This window comes from Tursiops truncatus, chromosome 12 (genome assembly GCF_011762595.2).
Source record: "Tursiops truncatus isolate mTurTru1 chromosome 12, mTurTru1.mat.Y, whole genome shotgun sequence".
In the NCBI taxonomy this organism is placed as follows: Eukaryota; Metazoa; Chordata; class Mammalia; order Artiodactyla; family Delphinidae; genus Tursiops; species Tursiops truncatus.
The window spans coordinates 58,574,521-58,596,062 of NC_047045.1; the positions used below are offsets into that span (position 1 = coordinate 58,574,521).

General features: G+C 39.8%; 2 protein-coding genes across 6 annotated transcripts in view; one reads left to right on the plus strand and one right to left on the minus strand.

Moving 5' to 3' along the window:
• The first annotated feature begins 6,879 nt into the window (after positions 1-6,879).
• Positions 6,880-19,307, plus strand: ARG1 (arginase 1). Its single transcript, XM_004313335.4, has 8 exons — positions 6,880-7,036; positions 11,550-11,622; positions 13,985-14,159; positions 16,014-16,173; positions 17,400-17,494; positions 17,828-17,932; positions 18,156-18,292; positions 18,536-19,307. Exons 1-8 carry the CDS (start codon positions 6,980-6,982, stop codon positions 18,700-18,702), a joined length of 969 nt encoding a protein of 322 aa, XP_004313383.1. The 5' UTR covers positions 6,880-6,979; the 3' UTR covers positions 18,703-19,307.
• The window catches only part of MED23 (mediator complex subunit 23), a 42,509-nt gene continuing 40,163 nt past the window's right edge, over positions 19,197-21,542 (minus strand). For 4 of the 5 annotated variants that reach the window (XM_073789602.1, XM_004313334.4, XM_019951649.3 and 1 more), the window contains one exon: positions 19,197-20,421. In XM_073789602.1, the coding sequence (XP_073645703.1) occupies positions 20,254-20,421 (168 nt within the window). In that variant the 3' untranslated portion in view covers positions 19,197-20,253. The remainder of the gene's footprint in view (positions 20,422-21,542) is intronic. The other variant, XR_012324838.1, reaches the window with a different exon arrangement.

Here is a 21,542-nt window from a genome sequence, read left to right on the forward strand (position 1 = left end):
GATTGATTGATTACTTACCAAGGAATCTAGGTAGGTAGAGCCCTCTGCTTTCATCAGCCTCCCTCTCTTTGAGTAGCAATGTGTTTTGAACCACCCACAGAATGTAAGTGTGCACGTATACAGGTCAGAGGAGCTCTGTCCTTCACCAGAGAATTGATAGCCTATAAGCTAAAAAACTGAGTGGCTGCCTTCAAAGTGCCGGACTCTGCCACGTAAAGATGTTTCATGATCTCAGAGGTGACTCTCATTCGTCCTTAACTCTGGAAAGCCAGAGAGCCAAGCCTCCTTGCTGATGTGTCCTGAGGACACATCTTCAAACGGTTTACCCAAAGAGTGGATATCTTGTCGATTCCCCCTTTCGGGAAATGTCACTGGAAAGACCGTAAGTTCAACTTTCTACGGTATTTTGCCAGAATGCTCTCAAAAATTCACCTGTAAACTTCCAGTTTCCAAGAATAGCAGGCTAGGTTATTGAGATCATCTCTCTTGATGACAACAACTAAAAATAATGGGCAAAACTTGCTTAAAAGCAGTGATGACCTAACATGACAGTAAAGAATTGTGAGGTTAAAATTAAAAGGGAAAATGGGAGCCTCAGGAAGTAAGCTAGAACAGAAGCTGCTTTTGCTCTGGGGCATTTGAAAATTCAGGTAAATTTTAACTTTTATTTTGACAGCCTTGTGGAGTGAAATGGACATAAATCAAAGCTCAGGGCGTACAAAGTTCAGAATTAAAGAAGAGACCTTAAAAAAAAAAGCTGTGACCCTTTAGAGGGACTATCCTCAGAGTAAGGTGGACAAGAAGTTAACCAGTTTTTACAAAGATTTGCATCCAAGTTGCAATTCACCTGGGTGGCACTGAGACCCTGGGCCCTGAATTGGATTTAAGGTAGTTTTAGACTTGTTGTGCCCCAGGTACCTGGAAACTACACAGATTTTATCGGAGGAAGATACTTTTATCATCTCCTCACATTATTCCTGAAAATATTTTCATTAACAATGACCAGCACAAAGGTGACCTAGCATTAAAAAACAAATCACCATAAGAAAGAAACAATAAGAATAGAAGTAGGCCTAAAAAGATTTCAAACACTAATTACCAGCTACAGACTACAAGCTGACTCTATTTACTATGTTTAAAGAAATGAAAGACAAACTTGGAAATAGCTACAGGGAGAAGAAACCCATATCAAAAAAATGGATAATAATTGAGAATTCATTAAAGAGATTTAGCTGATGGACAAATTATTGAACCAGGGAATAGATCAGAAGATGTTCCCTAGAATGCAACATGGAAAGATAAAAAGACAAAAAGAGCAAGAGATAAGAGAATAGACTTAGAAGGCCTAACATACTTTTCACTTTAATCCCAGAATAAGTGGAGAAAGAAGGTGAGGCGGAGAATATGAGACACTTGCACATATAAAAATGGCTGGGAATTAAAAACAACCTGATAAACAATATTTATCCACAGATTCAAGAAGCCAAAAAAATCCAAGAAAGATATATAGAAATGCACAGCTAGACCCAGCACACCAAAACTACAGAAAGCCAAAGGCAAAGAGAAAAATCTTGAAAACAACTAGACAAAACCCCACTTTCCTCCAGAAATGCCTCATTGGGAGCTTAGATAATGTAATTCCCAGAGCATGAACCAAGATAACCTTAAAACAAAATCCTGCCATCTCTTAAATTAACACACTTCTGGTTTCCATGAATAGTTACAAGAAATTGATATCCAGTGCTGATTAATACACAGACACACTAAAACTCCTCAGCAAAAGAGGCAATTTTGTTTTTAATTTCAGTTTAATTTTCCAGAGAAGTCAGACTTTGAGGGCATCCACCATTTAGTAGGACAAATCGAAAGTAACCACTGAAACATAACATATAATGATTTGATTCTCTGGGTCTAGGTAGAGAACCTGATGAATTTTCTACAGATTCTTTGTCAACTTTTTCAGAGTATATGGTTCACTACTCACCAGGTTTCATTTCTGAAAGATTCCGAAAATCCTTTTAATTTTTTAAAAGCTAAAGTTTGACTGTCTCGTTTATAAGAATGAAGAAGTCTTGCAGGTGAAGAGAGGTGGCATGAGAAGTGGGAGTGGCATTAGAGGAATCCAAGAAATGTGGATCCCGTTCTCAGCTCTAGACTCAATTCGTTGTGTGAATTGAACAAGCTGCTCTACCTCGGGGGACACGGTTTTTCCATATGCCTGACTTCCTACATTCCCAGCCACATTACCTTGGAGTAAATCTAGATCCCAATAACAGGCATACACAGTAGTTCTCTGGCTCCAATCTTTGCCTGTTAGTGCAGGACCTTAAGTCCCTACGCTATTTCTAGGGTACTCTCAGGTGACTCACATGTGCTCATGAAACCAGAGATGATCATTTTCTGTGATTTATACCTTCTTCCTTCTCTCTTAGATTCTGTCTGGGAGTCTGCCACTGCAGCTTCCGAAATGAAACTTAAATACCTTCCCCATCCCAAGGCTGCAGTTCAGGGTCCCCTTGGGAACTGAGGGATAGCTCTGGAGACTTCGGGGCACCAGGTGGGTGGGTCTTCCACTTTGGGGTTACTCACTGTCTCCTGGTGCAGTGCTGCCCCGAGCTCCTATGCTCATAGAGAGATCAGTGACATCCCGACATTTTGTTTCCTATAGCCCCCACACCCTCAGGAGGACTGCCTCAAGTCTGACTGGGTAAGAGGAAGGCAAAGAAAGAGGAGGAGGCTATAAATACATAGTCATGAAGTGACACGAGCCAGACGCTCAGAGGGAAGCTTCTTTCATGGCCGCCCACTCTGCTGAAGCTTCTAGCATGCCTCAAAGGGTTAGAAGAGTTCCTTTCTAGAGACATGACTAGGTAATGTACCAGCGATCATTAGTTTGAACACTTCTATAAAATCAAAGTGTTCCAGGAGCGGGCCCCTTCTTATTGTATTGGGTTTAAAGAGTTCGGGCAAAAAAGAGTGGATCTATGTATATGTATAGCTGAATCAGGTTTGCTGTACAGCAGAAACTAACACAACATTATAAATCAACTATACTCTAATAAAAATTAAAAAAAAAAAGAACACTCAGTAATTCAAGAAAACTTAAGAACCACCAACCTGGAAACACTGGTGCCGAGCGCGAACGTCCCATCTGTAGCACATACATCGTAGACCCACCCCCCTGCTGTCATACCCACCCCCCTGCTGTCGTACCCACACCCCTCACACCCACCCTGACCCAGACCGAGATGAAACAGGCTCCAATGCCAGCCTTTCAGGTCACTTCCTGAGTAAGAGATGGCTTAAAGGAAAAGAAAATCTTTAATGGAATCTGTTCTCAAATAATATGTTACAACAAAATACAAAGAATGTATACAATACAAAAATATTTAGAAGAAAAAAAAAGTTTGGGTAATGCATCAAACAAAATGGTTCCCTGAAATCACTTCATTAGAGATTTAGTCCTTTGGATTTTTTGTACTTTCTAGTTCTTTGTAAAAGTGCTAAGACTCCTGGGCTTCATTGGAAGACAGTCGTGTTTGTTAGTTGGCTGATGAAAGGACAATGCAGAGATGGGCCACAGTTTGAAGCCTTAGAAAGAGAAAGAGGTAGACAGTAAGAGCTCTATGATTTTTTGGTTTCTCTCATCATGTAACTTATTTATTCATCCTTTCTTTTTATTGCAAAACCATTAGCGGAGGGCTCTTAAGGGTGGCACTGTGTTCCCCTAAAGATATGGTGAAGTCCTTATCTCCAGTTCCTCAGAATGTGGTCGTATTTGGAAATAGGGTCATTGCATACATGTATAACTAGTCAAATGAGGTCATACTGAAGTAGGGCGGGCCCTAATCCAATATGACCTGTGACCTTATAAGAAGATGGCCATGGGAAAACACAGAGACACAGGGAGAAGACCATGTGAAGATGGAGGATTAGAGTGATGTATCTACAAGCCAAGGAATGCCACAGGTCGCTGGAAAACCACCAGAAGCTAGGAAGAGGCAAGAAACGATTCTCCTATCGGTTTCAGGAGGAGCATGGCTCTGTGACACCTTGATTTCAAACTTCCAGCCTCCAGAATTATGAGATAACAGATTTCTGCTCTTTTAAGTCATCCAGTTTGTGATATTTTGTTATGGTAGCTCTAGGCAACTAATACAAGGGCCTGTGTGTCAAACCTCATTCTAGTGGCTTTGGATCAAAGTCAAATAAGATGTGGTCCCATCTTCAGGAAAGTGCTAGATAGGATTTCAGAGAGAGAGAGAGAGAGACAGAGACAGACAGAGAGAGAGAGTGAAAGACGGAGGGAGAGAAGGAGAGATATTAGATAAGAGGTTTGTACTACTAGGAGAAGGGCTTTAAAAACTTAATATGTACACTCTAAAATAAAGGAAAGGATTGAGCTGGAAAAACTGGAGCTCTGATAGGATGATATAGGTAAGATGCCCTCTGTCTTCTTCCTTTTGAAGTCCTGAGATGACAGCTTTGGAGATCAAAAAGATGGTTTATGTTCACAACAAAAAGGAAACAGTGATCACTAGAAGTCAGCATGGGTTTACCAAGAAGAGAGTGTCTCTCAGGGTCAATTCATCACCTTTGACAGGGAAGTCAGACTGGTAAGTGACAAAATGTAGCAGGCAAAATGTAGCAAGAATTTATTGACATACCTGGAAGTTTTCCTTATGATATCCTTACAGCCAAGATAGAGTGGTTGAGCTGGGAATTGAGGGAACAGCTGTACCTATGGATCCATGACTAATGAATGGAACTATGACAATCTGGGCTGAGGTTTCCATCAGAATGCCAAGGAGCTCTTGCATAGGTGCTGCCCTGTTCAGTATTTTTATCAGTGAATTGGAAAGTCAAGCATTACCAAATTTGTCTTTGATGGGCTAGATGCCTCCACCTACACCTGGATGTGTGCACTTGGTTCTGGATAGAATCACATAGTTAAGGAGGCCATAGGGAAGCCAGAAGATGTTTCGAAGGGAATGACCAAGTTGATGACCTGAAGGAGAGTAGCCATCATGTAATATAAGAAACTGGTGAGGTATTTGGGGATATACAGGCTAAACGATAGAGAATGCAAGAAGTACATGAAGCCGAGGGATAGTGTGTTTTACTTGGATTGAAGGGTTGTAATCACCGGGTCAAGTAATAGGAAGGCAAACTCAGCTTGATATAGAAGGAACTTTCAGATGTTAGAGTAAAAATAATACACCCACAATGAAACCTGAAAGATATCAAATCTCTATGGACTCATCTACAAATTTAGTAAAAATCCTAGCAGGATTTTTTTTAAGGAACCCATCAACTTATTCTGAATATGTAGATGAACAGAGGCTCATAAATAGCTAAATCAGTTTTGAAAAAGAAGAGCAAAATGTTACTATTAACCGAAGAATGGTAAGGTATACCGTGAAGCCAGGATAATCAAAGAGTGTGGACCTGGTACAGCCACAGGTAAATAGGCCAATGGATCAGAAGAAAGGGCCCATGTGTCTAGGGGAACTTGGTACACGAGGGAAATAACACTCGAATCCATGAGGCAAAATGGAAGGACGGCTCAGTGGGTGTTGTTGAGGAAGCGGATGGACTCTACAAGGGAAAATAGAGTTGGAAAACTTACACAATGTACAAAGATGGGTATAGATGGATTAAAGAACTAAATGTGAAACATAAACTCTAAAGCAAATAGGAGAAAATACAGAAATACATATTTGTGATCTTGGAGTAGAAAGGACTTAATGAAACTTCCAAAGTGCAAAGCATAAGGAAAAAATTATTCAACTGTCCATTTCAAAAAATAAGAATCTTGAGTGATGACATATAAAGTTATCAGGTTACTGACAGATTAGAAAAAAGTTATTTGCAATGTGAAACCATAAGAGGTTAATACTTAGCTATACAAAATACCCCAAGTAAATATCTAGGATATATTGGGTTGGCCAAAAAGTTCGTTTGGGTTTTTCTATAAGATCTTACACACTGGTCTGCCAGGCACACATAGCTGACACTTCATCTGCGTTTAGAATGTAAAGTCCAGTGGTTAGGTGGCTCCAGAATGCCTACGACTGTGTCATGCCTCTTCCTCTTTGTGACATTTGGCAACCCCTCTGAACTTTAGTTGCTTCATCAGTAAAATAACACAAATAATGAGACTGGTCATAAAATTCACATAAGGATTAAATGAGATAATATAAAACAGAACAGCATCTGGCACATGATAAAAACTCAGTCGTGGCTGTTTTTGCATCTCTATTTCATTTTGATATTATGAGTCCAATAACTGTTACTTTCCCACATATCGTATTTCAAAATTAGTATGGTAACGCTTCTGGGTTATTAATCAGGCAATTAATTTTTTCTTTAATTAATAATCAGAAAAGGAAGTCATATGCCTTCCCTGAGACTGTGCTCTGGTGGTGTATGAGGTGTGCCTCGTGGATTAACTATTAATCCCAGAGTGAAAACTGAATTCAGCGTTGTAGCGCTGGAAAGGATGTGGGAGACCATCTTGCTAGTCCCAGCCCTTTCGACACAGGAGGATGCAAAGACCTGGAGGAGGTAAGTACCATGCCCTGAGTTTGCACCGCAAGAACCATAGCACTTCTTCTGTGGTTTTGATTGATTAATTATGACTAGAAAAGATAATTAGGAAATCAAAGTGGTGATTAGGAAAGATTAATGTCACCAGCTGGCTTTGTCAAATGGGTGTGAACTGTCTACATGAATGATCTCACTTAATTAGAGACCTAGACCCAGAGGACTCATAGCTATTCCAAGTATGAACTTGCTGGACTTCCACTTGACTGTTGCTTTGTTTCAGTAGGTGGAGCCACTCTCCCTCATTAGAATAAAGTAAACAGATTTAACTCAATTATAAATAGAAAAAAAATATGTGCTCTCCGTCACTGAGAGTTGCACAGAGTGACGACTGCCTCGAAACCCTGGGTGCAGCGGTGAGCAGTGCCGGAGCATGAGTTCCAAGCCAAAATCCATAGGGATCATCGGAGCTCCTTTCTCAAAGGGCCAGGTGAGTAAAAACCCTGGCTTTGAAGAACCGGAATTTATGAGAAAGTTTCGAACTTCAAAATTACTAAGGTGTTAATGTCTAGTTAGTTAAATTCCCTGATACAACCTGACCTGAAATCTATGTTTTAAAGTCCTCTCACCATTTTGCATCATTGTATAATTATGGTCACAAATCCATTTATTCTTATGGCTCCTAATCTCAGCCACAGCTAATTTTATTTAAATCTGCTGAATTTTTCCTCATAATTTTTTAAGAGAAAATATTTTTACTTGAATGGAAATAGACTATTTCTGCATTGTAGCTGCTCATTTAGATTTCCGTGCTCTCGATGCTTTTGGTGTTACTGTGTATGTAGAAGGAGATAGAATTTTAAGAAAACATATTTGTTTAGTTATGTAATTGACACCTAGAAAAATTTCATAGACGGGCAGCAACCTTTAGAATTTAAAACTGTGGATAACCTAAACATTATTGATTTATCAACTTTGCAAGTGATTTATATTATTTTAGGGCTTTCATGATTCTATAAAATACTGATTTCATGGACTCGGTAGAGTCCCTTGTGCACCTCTCTTTGAGGGAGGAAGAAAGAAAAACAAAAAAGGAAACCCACCTGCAAGTTGACCACATTGAAAGGACTAATGAATTTATCAAACTCCCAGATTCCAAAACATGCCAGCCACACGTAAATTAGAGTCTTTTTTTTTTTTTTCTGCCCAGGCACACTCATTCTGGTAAATCTAATGAGATTACAGATATCGTCGACTCCTGTAAGCGTCTGTGCTAACAGAGGGGGGGTGGGGAAGTACAAAAACAAAAACAAACAGGATAGAGTGTGAATTGACACCTTCCCAGGCTGATTTTTTGTGGTTGTGGTTGTTTTAAATGGGGTTTCTCAGGTGTCTTAGAACTTTCTCTTTGCCCGTCTGAGCAATGTATTTCTTCTCTTAGTTTTGAACTCTTGCTTTGCACTCTGGCTTCTTTATTACAAAACAGGTCGGAGGTTAGAGATGCAAACTGCATTTGGACTGTCAGTCAATACTGCTTCACTTTCCCTGGAAATCTTCCAAAGGTCTCTCCTGAAACACAGGGACATTTTGCTGACAAAGAAGTGTTTCTTTTAATGCTGGGGGTAATTGCAAAATCCACAATGTGCTCACCTATTCTTGGGACAGGTTCTAACAAAGATAGCCCTGAAATAACTGATAAAAAAAGAAGGAAGGAAAGAAGAGAGGAGGAAGGAAGGAAGGAAGGAAGGGAGGAAACGGCTTGAATATGCTCTGACCCCTGGACCTCAGCAGAAGGCCAAATGCTGATAATAACAGCCACTCCAGGGGATAATATTTTGAAATATAGCCAGATGCATTTTCCATTCTCCATAATTCTTCCTTCCTGACTTCTACAGCTCTTCCTTATTAAAACATGGCCCGGGGCTTCCCTGGTGACGCAGTGGTTGAGAGTCCACCTGCCGATGCAGGGGACACGGGTTCGTGCCCCGGTCTGGGAAGATCCCACATGTCGCGGAGTGGCTGGGCCCGTGAGCCATGGCTGCTGAGCCTACGCGTCCGGAGCCTGTGCTCCGCAACGGGAGAGGCCACAACAGTGAGAGGCCCGCGTACCGCAAAAAAAACAACGACGACAAAAAAAAAACCATGGCCCCGTGAGAATGAAGCTTATTGTCTCGTGATAGTAAGGACTCAGAGAGAGATATTTTTCTACACTAAGCCATAGCATAGAAGGGAAAAAAATGGCCAACATATAAATTTCTGTCCTCACTTAAAGGAGGTAAAATTGGATAAATAGGCAAAAGAGAGGATTAAAGGGCTAGAAGGTTGAATCTGAAAAAGGACTCCATTCCCTTGCAGGGCAGTGGTTAAGGGGAGGAGGTGGTGGCAAAGAATGAAGTAGGTATTGTATTGATTTTACTGTTGAGTTAACTAAGGCTCAGAGAGATTTGAGAACTTGCTCAAGGTCACACAGCTTCGACTGTGTAATTCCAGACAGGACTGTCTGATACCAGAGCCTGTGCTCCCGACCTGCACTGGTGCATCTTTAGATCTATAGCGGATCTTAGAGTTGCAGTCAGTTAGGGAATGGAGCCCAGCTTCAAAGTCAGTAGAGCTAACAAAGAACAATGAGAAAAGACCAATCATTAGAAGCAGTTTGAATCAGACAAAAAAAAAATCTAAGAAGTGTCACTCTGTGAAATTGATCGACTGTGATATTGTAATAAATATACAGCTGGGCCTCCATATCTGCGGGTTCTGTATCTGGAATATCTTTATGTCATTTTATGTAAGGGACTTGAGCATCCGTGCAGGGGGCAGGGGGTAGGGGGAGTAGGGGTGGGGGGATGGGGAGGTGGTGGGGTAGGGTGGGTGTCCTGGAACCAATCCTCTACAGATACTGAGGGAGGACTTTTGTATCAACTAAGGGGTGTATAAGATTTGTTGTGGTTTTTTTTTTTTTTATAAATCTTAAAGTTCAGAATGGTGTTATTTTTATTTTTATTTTTTTGGCGGTAGGCACGCCTCTCACTGTTGTGGCCTCTCCCGTTGCGGAGCACAGGCTCCGGACGCGCAGGTTCAGCGGCCATGGCTCACGGGCCCAGCCGCTCCGCGGCATGTGGGATCTTCCCAGACCGGGGCATGCACCCGTGTCCCCTGCATCGGCAGGCGGACTCTCAACCACTGCGCCACCAGGGAAGCCCCAGAATGGTGTTATTTTTAAAATTTTTATTGAAATATAGTTGATTTATAATGTTGTGTTAGTTTTGAGTGTACAGCAAAGTGATTCAGTTTTATATATGAACGTAAATTTTAAATTCTTTTCCATTATAGGTTATTACAAGATGTTGAGTATAGTTTTCTGTGCTATACAGTAGGTGCTTGTTGGTTATCTATTTTATATATAGTAGTGTGTATATTTTAATCCCGAACTCCTAATTTGTCCCCTCCTCCGTCTCCCCTTTGGTAATCATAAGTTTGTTTTGTATGTCTGTGAGTCTATTTCTGTTTTGTAAATAAGTTCACTTGTAAGGGGTGTATGAGATTTGTTCTAAAGTTGGAAAGGGAGAGGGAAAAAGGGCAGGGAGTTTTATCAAATTGACAATTTTTGAGCATCTACTAAGTGTCAGCTCCGTACTACAAAATACAGTGCTGGAAGTGTAGAAAAAATTGGACTGAAATCTAATAATGGAGAAAAGACAAAACAAACACAAAACCAAGGCAAAATCTGAGCCAAGCAGCACACCGTTGGAGTTCAAAGAAGGAGAAATTGTATCTACTTGAGAGGGGGTGGGAGTCATACAAAAAAGGAGTGGAGTGAAGGAGCAAATGTGTCCATCCGAGCGTGGGGCGTCCCTGGCTGCCAGGGACAGGAATTTGACATGGAGGATTTGCCCAGCAGCCAGGGCAAGTCATCCGGTAATTTGAGTTGGGAAGAAATATCTACTTAGTTTGGTGCCGCAGCACAATCCTGGGGATAGATCCACCTGTCTTTTGGCACACCTTCTCCCCTGGGAACACAAGGTAACCTCCTGTATTGAAAAGGCTTGTTGGAAATTAGAATCAGAGAGACACATGAAAGAACCGGTTCTTTAGATGGCTAATCTGCCAGGAGGCTGGAGAAGATTTACAGCCAGGAGGAAGCGTCTTAGCTTCCCTGATGTAAAATGAGCAAAGGTAGAATTGTGCCAACTGTGCTTAACCAGGTCAAAATACCTGAAATACCGGGTTAGTTTTGTGGTTTCGGCTCCCGGGTGATGATTTTCCCTGCTGCCTGCTTTCTCGCCAAGAGCCCTAACTTACCACCGTGAGGACCTGCAAGTAGGTCTTTCTCATGCCACGCTCTTTTTTTTTTCTTCCTTATGTTTTTACTCAAGCTGTTCCCCTGGTTTGCAAAGTTTCTCTAGCACCCTATCTATTTTCCTGAACACCTACTCACCGTTGCAGAACTCAACAGAAGTATCAGCCCACTCCACGCAGACTTCTCTGACACACTCTGCTCCTGGCAGAGTTAGGATCATCCTGTTTTTGTGGTTATGAATCTTGTATCCGCGTTGAAGCAAGTCTCTAAGCACTGTAATTGGGATTAAATATCCAAATCCCCTATTAGCTTGTTAGTTACTCAAAGACAGAAGCCTTCTCCTTTTAATCACTGTATCTCCATCTCTCAGAGTGCTTTTGCACAAAATATGTGTTTACTGTGCTGGTAACGCGGTGCGATGGAGAAGAGGAGATGCAAGTTTTGGAATCTAAAGAATGCGGATGTGAACTAAGGCTCTCCCACTTGTTAGGAAAGTTAGGAAACCTTTCTGATTCTGGATCTTCATATTTGACATAGCGGTAATTCAATCTACCTTGCTGTGATGATTAAATGAGATCATGTAAATTCCTGACTCTGTAGGTATTCAAAAATTGATACTCTTCAATTGATTAATGAAAAGGGTTCCTATTGTGGGCATCAGATGGTCATGATAATGTCTGAATTACTCTATTTTTTAATTGTTCAGCCACGAGGAGGGGTGGAAGAAGGCCCTACAGTATTGAGGAAGGCTGGTCTGCTTGAGAAACTTAAAGAACTAGGTAATTTGAAAAAATTAATTACTTTTTATTGAAGTATAGTTAATGTACAATATTATATGTTACATATATGTACAATATAATACTTCACATTTTTAAAGGTTATACTCCATTTACAGTTATTATAAAATGTTGGCTTATATTTCCTGTGTTGTACAATATATCCTTGTAGCTTATTTTGTACATAGTAGTTTGTACCTCTTAATCCCTTACCCCTATATTGCCCCTCCCCACTGGTAACCACTAGTTTGAGCAAGGTAATTTTTAACTTGAAAGATCAGCCTGATTTTCTTCTCACTCTGAAGGAAGGACCAGGCTCCTGCTAAAAGAGAGTGTGTCTGGAGTGACATTTATACCACAGAATTGCAGCATTGGCTATAACCTTAGAAGTACAGCCTATAAAAAAAGCAGTGATGGGGAGCATGCTCAGTCAATACTGTTGGATGAATATCCTCACTCAGATCTTTTGTCTTTCCAGCCAGACTCTTGCATAAGAGAATGTGTGTGTGCAAGACCTGGGGGTGGGTGGTAGGCGAGTCAGAGGAATTGAAAATGAAAAGCCAGGGGCAGCAGGAAGTACACTACTAGCAAGAGGACCCCTATTTGTGAAAGGAAAGAAAATAAAACAGTAATATAATAACAATAATAGTACCTAGTGTTTGCATGGTGTGTATATGTGTACACATATACATACATGTATACGAGCATGCAAATGCAAAGTGACATAATTTTAAAAGTATGGGCTAAAGTCAAGGTCATCTTTATATTTAGAACTCTGATGAAGTGTTGGGGAGGTGATGGAGCAGCTCGAACCCTCGTGTATTTCTGGCGGGAATGCATAATGATACAGCCACTTTGGAAAGCACTTCAGCAGTTTCTTAAATAAACATACATTTACCTCTCGACCCAGCAAATCTTCTCCTAGATAGTTACCCAAGAGAAGTCAAAACATATACTATAAACACTACTACCCGAATGTTTGTAGCAGTATTATTTATAAAAGCCAAGAAATGGAAACGAAATGCCTATTAACCGGTGAATGGATAAACAAAAAGTGGTACATCCATACTATGGGATAGTACTCAACAGTAAAAAGGAACAGACTGCTGACATAGGCAAGAACATGGATGAATGGCAAAGACGTCATGCTGAGTGAAAGAAGCCAGACACAAAAGACTACCAACTGTGTGAAATTTTAGAAAAGACCAAAGCATAACAGGACAAAGATCAGTAGTTGCCTGAGGGTGGGGCAGGGATTGACCATAAAGGGGCACGAGGGAATTTAGGGGGTGATGAAAATATTCTAAATCTTGATTATGGTGATGGTTGCAAGACTGTAGATATTTCTAAGACTGGTTGACCTGTACATTTAAAGTGAGTGAATTTTAGTGAATAACAATTATACCTCATAAAGCAAAAAAAAAAAAAAGACCCCAAGAGAGAACAGAAGGCTTGGGGAAATGGACTAGACTAGTCCCTCTGTTAACAAGCATAATTTGGTCATATTTTATATCAGGTTGAATCTCTTGAAGGTGTTAGTGAATCATGGATACACATGGACATTTAATGACTACAGCGTACAATGACTGGTTAGTTCAGAACACTGTACTTATATCACATGAAGTTCTGTACATTGAAGCCTAAACAGGGCCTTTTAGGGAGTGACCTAGGTCCTTAGAAACTTTGGGCTACCTGCAATTTCTTTTTTAAAGAAGTATAATAATAGAGCTTTTATTTCCTGACCTCACAAAAGCTTTAAGGCTCGTTGCTAATCATACGTTCTTATTTAATTCAGACCGTCCCACTATGAGGCAGGTATGATGGACAGAGCAGGGAGCTGAGCTGCTTCAGCTGGTGACACATTGGACTGAAACCATGGGCTGTTAATATAGTGTGAGAAAATTTAGAAAATATTGGTGTATTTTCTTCTGGGCATAAATATATATGTATACATATTCTTTTAAAAACAATTTCTTCATTACATATACAAAACACGCTTATTGTAGTAAAGTAGACGGCACATAAACAGAGACAGAGACCAAGACAGTGATGCCACCCATTAAGAGCAAACCAGCTTATCACTGTTACACTTTCGTGTCTAGCCTAACTGGCTCGATTCAAGCAGTATCGATATTTGCAGAGAATCCAGTATACAGCAGGCACAGGTGTACAGCAAGGGTGGGATGATGCTGTCAGGCAACAGTGGACAAGGTTTTTTACCTTCACAAGTTTTTACAGCCATTCCAGACTTTTTTTTTTTTTTTTTTGCAAATACACCTATTTGGTAAAATTGGAATCATCCTACAGGCTGTTTTGTAATCTCTATTTTTACTTAGTAACCTGAAACTTTTAATTTTAATTATAGAGTGTGATGTGAAAGATTATGGGGCCCTGACCTTTGCTGATGTCCCTAATGACAGTCCCTTTCAAGTCGTGAAGAATCCAAGGTCTGTGGGAAAAGCAAGTGAACAGCTGGCTGATGTGGTGGCAGAAATCAAGAGGAACGGAAGGACCAGTCTTGTACTGGGCGGAGACCACAGGTCTTTTTTAATGATTATCTCTATGGAAGTCTGGCACAAATACTGTAAAGGAAGTATCACCAAAACCATGAGAAGAGAGAAAATATGGAAGGGAGAGCATTGATCAATATTTTATACCAAATTTTCTGTCTTTTTTCTTTTAATTTTATTGGTTACTACTTTATTTTGGAAACATAAATTTAGCTCTGTTTGAAGGCTTGCATTATCTGTGTAACAGCAGAAAATACATGACATGTGAATGGATTTAGGCAAAATATTCAGGCTTACATTTCTAAATAAATGAGCACCGAGGAAATTCATAGTCAGTTTACTGTGCTTGATTACTGGTAATAGAAACAACTCATTTAGGTCAACAACTAAAGCATGCGTTTTCCCATTATAAAAGTTAATAATTGTAAAAATTTTGAAATACACACACATATATAAAAGGGAAAAAACAATGGCAGTTGTAATTCTCTAACAACCGTTTCTACTGGAATTTTGAAAATCTGGCATACTTCCTTCCTGCCATAATTTTTTCCTTGTGTCTGATTTTAACAATTGTGTATTATCCTGTTTTGTTCTTAATCTACACTACAAATTTCCTTAGGGTACTTCATGATATATACAAGCATAATTGTTTATTGTTGCTTAATTTTTCATCAAGGTATGATATCACTATATATATCCATATTTTCAGATATTCAGATTATTTTCAAATTTTCACCACTATAAATAATGTGGCAAAGATAATTTTTGCGTGCAAGTCTTTCCATGTTTACTCTCAAGCTCCCACAATATGTTATCAGAAGAAGTATAATTAGCTAAAGAGTACAAACATTACAATAGCTCTTGATGCAAGAGTCAGTTACCTCATCCCCCTCCGTTTTCTCCCCTAAAGCCAAAGAGTTACCAGGGCTTCTGTGACGAAACTACCATTGAGAAACTGGAGCTCACTTTCTTTTCTAAGTGGAAAAATTTGTAAGTGGAAATTTTAAGAGTGGCAAATGGCCAAAGGAAAAGAAACCTGTAGGGAAAGACAAACATCAAGCTGAATCAATACCTGAACATCAAGAAACGACTGCTTCCACTTTGAGAATCTGAAAGTTCACGATTCTCTGGAGGATTCCTGAACATTCACAAGTGGGAGAATGCAAGCACCACATGGCAAATCCTGATCTTTTAACTTTTGTGTAAGATATTACTTAGCGTTTTCATTCCGGCAAGTTTTCTGGAGCTTGGAATGTTTGAGATGAACTTTGAGGGTTCTGGATCTGGCTAAGAGCGGGTCCTTAAATACATAGCAGGAGACTAGAAAGTTCCAGCAGAGGATCTGAGTGAGTGAGCTCCCAGGATACACTGGCTGAAGTGGCTGTAAGGACTTCCGAGTGATGCTCCCCAATTGTAAAAGAATTGGATTTTAAGAAAAATGGAAGGACTCTGTCATAATTCACTTGGGAGAATTAGTATTTACCAAGAGAGATAAGAGTACAGAAAACGAGCCTGATTTAACCCTGAGAGTTGAGTGGTGTCTCATGCTAAAAAATTTCTTGTGTGGCTACTGTCTTTTCACACAGTTAATTTTTAGTTAAACTATAATTTGCAATTTTATTAGAAGGTGGTTTTGAAAAAAATTACAAATTTATTAGTAATGCCATTGAAGGGAATAAATATAACTTGTTAGTAAATATTAAGTATAAGCTATACTTTCTCTATTGTTATCATTGTTTAATTGGCATCTCCAGTTTAAAACCTCTCAGAAATATTAGCCACTTTGACTTAAAGGAAAGTCAGGTGAGGATGTTGCATTTCTGATATGATGTACGTAATGATACTGCAAACCTGATGTCCATACAAACTTCTTTTCCTCTCAAGTTTGGCAGTTGGCAGCATCTCTGGCCATGCCAGGGTCCACCCAGATCTCTGTGTCATTTGGGTGGATGCTCACACCGACATCAACACTCCACTGACAACCACAACTGGGAACTTACATGGACAACCTGTATCTTTCCTCCTGAAGGAACTAAAGGGAAAGGTAAACAGCTGGTTCGTATTTTGTTACAAAAGAATTATCTTTAGCAGAAGCTCAGGAGGCGGAAGGGAAGTAAGAACCCCTGGGCCATCTTCTTGATTAACTTCTCAAACTTTTTTTCTGGGCAGCCAATAAGCAATGGGTGGGCGGATAGAGGTGGTGAGGCTCTGTACCTCTACCTTACTTGACAGTTTGCAAACTGACTTCATATGTAGCTTCCCTTCTGATTCTTAAACTACCCTTTGTAGTAGGTGGGGCAGAGAGGAATCCTCTATAAACAAGTTAACAGAGGTTCAGAGGTTAACAGACATACCAAATGTGCAGCAAGGACCAGAACTGGTCTCCTGGCACCTCCTCCTTCTACTACAAACCCCAAAGCCTCTCATTCTTACCAAGCGTCCCCTCCACATCATAGGGCCTTTTCAAACATGGAGTTTTAAAATGAGGATTATGGTGGTTTATTATTTAACATCTTTACTGTGAGAAACATATATCTAAACCACAAGAGGAAGAACTACCTCCTCCTTGGAAACTTCTTTTCTAAAAGACGTTAAGATGAAATTCCAGAATGAGATTTAACATTGTAGTTCATAATTTTATTGATATGCTGTAGCATATCAATAAAACAATTTTTATTGATTCAACCGTAGCAAATTGGCCGTTGTGATGATACTCGGGGATCAAAACCTCCTTCATGTTAAATGTCAGCAGCAGTGTTTTCCGAACAGATGACCAAAGTGACAGGCTTGCAAAATGCATAGCCAGCTCACGGGAAGAGCCAAGCTTGGCTCCAGGCCATCTGAAGGTACGGCCAAACCAAAGGTCTGATCGAAAATTTCCCTTAGCCACTCTCAACCACCCTCTGGATTAAGTCTTTACTGAGAAAGAGAAGAAAAGAAGGAAGCTATGAAAGTAATGGAAGCACACTGATTTCTTTACAGAGGAGTTCCAGGAGAGCAGGGCAGAGTGGAAATGGGGCGCAGGGCAGGTAAATGCTGACAAGTGATTCAGGTTAGGTGTGGGCCACAGGGTGAAGCTGGGTAAGGCCAAAGCAAACAAGGGTAGCACAGGCGGGCCGGAACTTCTTCATTTTGTATTATATTTTAATGATTTCCCTGAGATTTATGTTCTAAACCAGATACACGCAATCTAACAAGTGTCCTTAACTTTCAATGTAAGATTTGCTCAAGAGAAGCATATATAACCCAATGGAACCATTGCAATTCTAGATTCCCGATGTCCCAGGATTCTCCTGGGTGACTCCCTGCCTATCTGCCAAAGATATTGTGTATATTGGCCTGAGAGACGTGGACCCTGGGGAACAGTAAGTTTATTCCTTGATGTGACTTATCTTCCTTTTTGTCCTTTCTCTTGCTAGGTGTGCTGGTCGAGCCGATGAGAAAAAATTATTTTCAGCACCAAGTCTATATATCTATATCTACACATATTTATATGTATACAAGTACATACATATACGTGTATGTATTCAGGTGATTTTTACGTTGACTTGCTATTTAGAAATATATTGATATATACATACAGTTCACCAAACTTATTTTTTTTAATCTCACCACACTGATCTTTTCTTTAAAAGGAAATAAGAGGGCATAGGGTCAGTCTCCTTATAAATTGTAGATTAATATATTCTCTTTCATAGCTACATTTTGAAAATTCTGGGAATTAAATACTTTTCAATGACTGAAGTGGATAAACTGGGAATTGGCAAGGTGATGGAAGAAGCATTCAGCTATCTACTAGGAAGGTATGATACTTGTGTGTGTGTATGTGTGTTTGTATGTGTGTAACATAAATATTATGAAAAGGACTTGCTACTGACACTGGTCAATGTAAGTTATTAATAAAGCAAGGAAGTACAATCATGGAACTTCACTGGGTTGTTACTTTTTATAAAGTAAGAACTGTATTTTTCCACGAAATATTAAACCACCAATTTTAAACTGAATTCCTTTCCCACCTCTTAAAAGAAAGAAAAGGCCAATTCATTTGAGCTTTGATGTTGATGGACTGGACCCGTCTTTCACACCAGCTACTGGCACACCAGTCCAGGGAGGTCTGTCTTACAGAGAAGGTCTCTACATCACAGAAGAAATTTACAAAACAGGTATGTAAAAATCTGAGTGAATAAAGAAGGAAGTGTACACCCGGCCAATATATATTGATACCTCCCAAATCTGAAGATGGAGCCCCAAGACACTTCCTAAATGTCCACTGCATGATGCAATGACTGAAATGTTTTCAGTTATTACACCTCTTTCTATTCCCAGATAATATTTCAAGTCAGTCTGTACTCAATTAAAAATGTCAACTGTTTAATAAATTACATTATTTCCATTTGTTGTTGTAGGGCTACTGTCAGGATTAGATATAATGGAAGTGAATCCATCTCTGGGGAAGACACCAGAAGAAGTAACTCGGACAGTGAACACAGCAGTAGCAATAACCTTGGCTTGCTTTGGAGCTGCTCGGGAGGGTAACCATAAGCCTACTGATTACCTTAACCCGCCTAAGTAAACATGGAAACGCCATATAAAAATCTCACAGTTGATGACATAATTAGCAAATCGACTAAACTTCTAGTTATCCTCCCAAAGGTTTGGTCTTTCAGAAAAATGTTTTGCCTTGGTAAAAGTTAGTACAATTAGTATAAACTGTATCAATTCCCTCTTGGTATGAAATTCAAGATATGGAAATGCTAACTTTTGTGAAATTAAAAAGCTTATATTCCCATTTTGGCAAAAGCCTTATCGTTAGAGAAATACACATTCATTTCCAAATAAAAATATGCTGGCATTAAAAATAAACACCTATATCAGCCCCTGTACATAGAGTGGAACTCTTGATTTCAGGAGATAAAGCTACCCAACCTGAAAAGGGACCATATTTCCATGTTGTTCAAAGCTGTAATCCCTAGAAACTTCTTTTCTCTTTATCTCTTTGTAAGATTCTGTCACTGCTACACAGGTTTCTAAATACATGCAAAACACACACACACAGGTGAGAGTGTCAACCTGGAAAAGCAACTGATTTATTTTTAAAAACAGATTAAAGAATCACCACTTAAGGATGATTTTATTAAGCTTATGCATTTCTAGCTATGTTCTTTTCTTTTTTTTTTTTTTTTAAAGAAGATGTTGGGGGTAGGAGTTTAGTAATTTATTTATTTATTTTTGCTGTGTTGTTGGGTCTTCGTTTCTGTGCGAGGGCTTTCTCTAGTTGTGGCAAGCAGGGGCCACTCTTCATCGCGGTGCGCGGGCCTCTCACTATCGTGGCCTCTCTTGTTGTGGAGCACGGGCTCCAGACGCACAGGCTCAGTAGTCGTGGCTCACGGGCCTAGTTGTTCTGCGGCATGTGGGATCCTCCCAGACCAGGGCTCGAACCCGTGTCCCCTGCATTAGCAGGCAGTTTCTCAACCACTGCGCCACTAGGGAAGCCCTAGCTATGTTATTTTCTTACATGACTTCCAACTCATTTCATATAGTAAGTTCAAGTCCATGGCAAAGGCAAAAACTTGCCAATCTACACTACAAATATTAGCCCATTTACTTGGAAATCTATGATAAAAAATTTAAGCCATTTTAAAAAGAATATGAACCTATTTGCTCCAGTAATGCAATGAAACCTAGAGTCCTTTACTTGACAAAAATCTCTTATCCCAGATACACCAAAAGAGATTTATGTATAAAAGGATTTGTAATAACTATTTTACGTGTGTGGTGCCTTTAAAACAGTGTATTTGAAGACTGAATAAGTCATTAATACTAAAAAATAAAAACAATGGTCAAGATAGGAAAGATTGAGAGTGCCTAGTAAAAGTCATTTAATCAGATATGTCCCCATTCCTAGGTAGCTCTAGTACATTGTTGTGGATATGAACAACATGTAGCTTACTTTATCTCTTAGAGACAAAAACATAGGGAGATGGGAGTTGGAAGTCAACAGATTCACCATTTGAATCAGAATAAAACAATCTGAACATCACTGCCTCTACTCCACCACTATGTAGCACGATCATGTTCAGATTTAATAGACTGAAGTCCGTTTTCACCACAGCACACCCTGACTTCACTGAGTCACTGGTAGAGACACTGGCACCTGATTAGACTGAGGTGCTGGAGACCCACTATTGATGGCTTGTGGAGGCACTGCAGCCGGTTCCATCTTGCTAATGTGAGTGATGAATCGAAGACGAAGTTTTAAAGCTGGTTTTAAATTACAGATAATCTTCTCTACCTAAAAAATGAAAACACATTAAAAAGTATTTTAACCAGAGAACGTCAATTTCCAACCTTTAAAGAAGCAATTTACACATATCCTGAGACAATAAACTAGGGAGTGGAACAGGTGGATGAGATGTTTCTCTGAATGTTTTGTGTTTTAACAAAAGCAGATAAAACTTTCTCTCTTACATGAGAAAAAACGTGTTGTCCCTCACACACACATTATATATATATGTATATATGTGCATGTGCGTCTATCTATGTATGCATACACTTACAAAAACATACTCATTTACCTAGCTAGCCAGTCGTCCCACTGACGATAGCTAGTAGAGTTTACACTGGGAATTCTACATACCCACCAAGGGGATCATCCTTTTAAGATACCGTCTTCACGTAAGGTATCACATAAGGGAAGCATAAAGCACGATTATATGTCGAAGTTCTCTGAATAACTTACGTTCATAACATTTATCTATAAAGCTAACTTTCTGGTTTTGATTTACACTTGAAATTCAAACTAAATAATATAAGATCTACTCTTACTTAAAAAACTTTAAAGAAATAAATACATCAAGCAGTTCCAGAGCTTTCTTAGCTTTACTCAGATGTTTTTGGATCTTACTAGGAAAGATCAGCCCATTGATAATTCTTCCTTTTTGTATTCCCCTTGTGTCAAAGTTCCTTAGGCCCAAATACAGGGAATATGCTAACGAGAACATTTCTGAATTGGTTCCCACGTGACCATCCTGCTGAGGCATGAACGAGGCGACACCCTCCCCACCCCATGTCGCCAGCCCCAAGGAACGAATCCCTCACACTAGGAGTCATATGTTTACGTCTATCAATTTATGTTCCCCTCCCATTTTAGAGAGAAATAACATTGAAGTATGGAGGGGAGGTCACTTAATTCCACCTATCTGCCCTCTCTCCACCCTTCTAAAACAGCTGAGATCCTGGTTCCCACAGACAGGAAACTCAGTTATGATTTAAGGAGGACCCTTCCACTTTGAGACAGCTCTCCCAGGGAATGGCTCTTTATATGCTGAGTTACAACGTGCCTCCCTTTAACTTCACCAGTTTGAATACCTTTTAAAGTGACACAGAACAAATTTAATACCTATTCCAAATGGC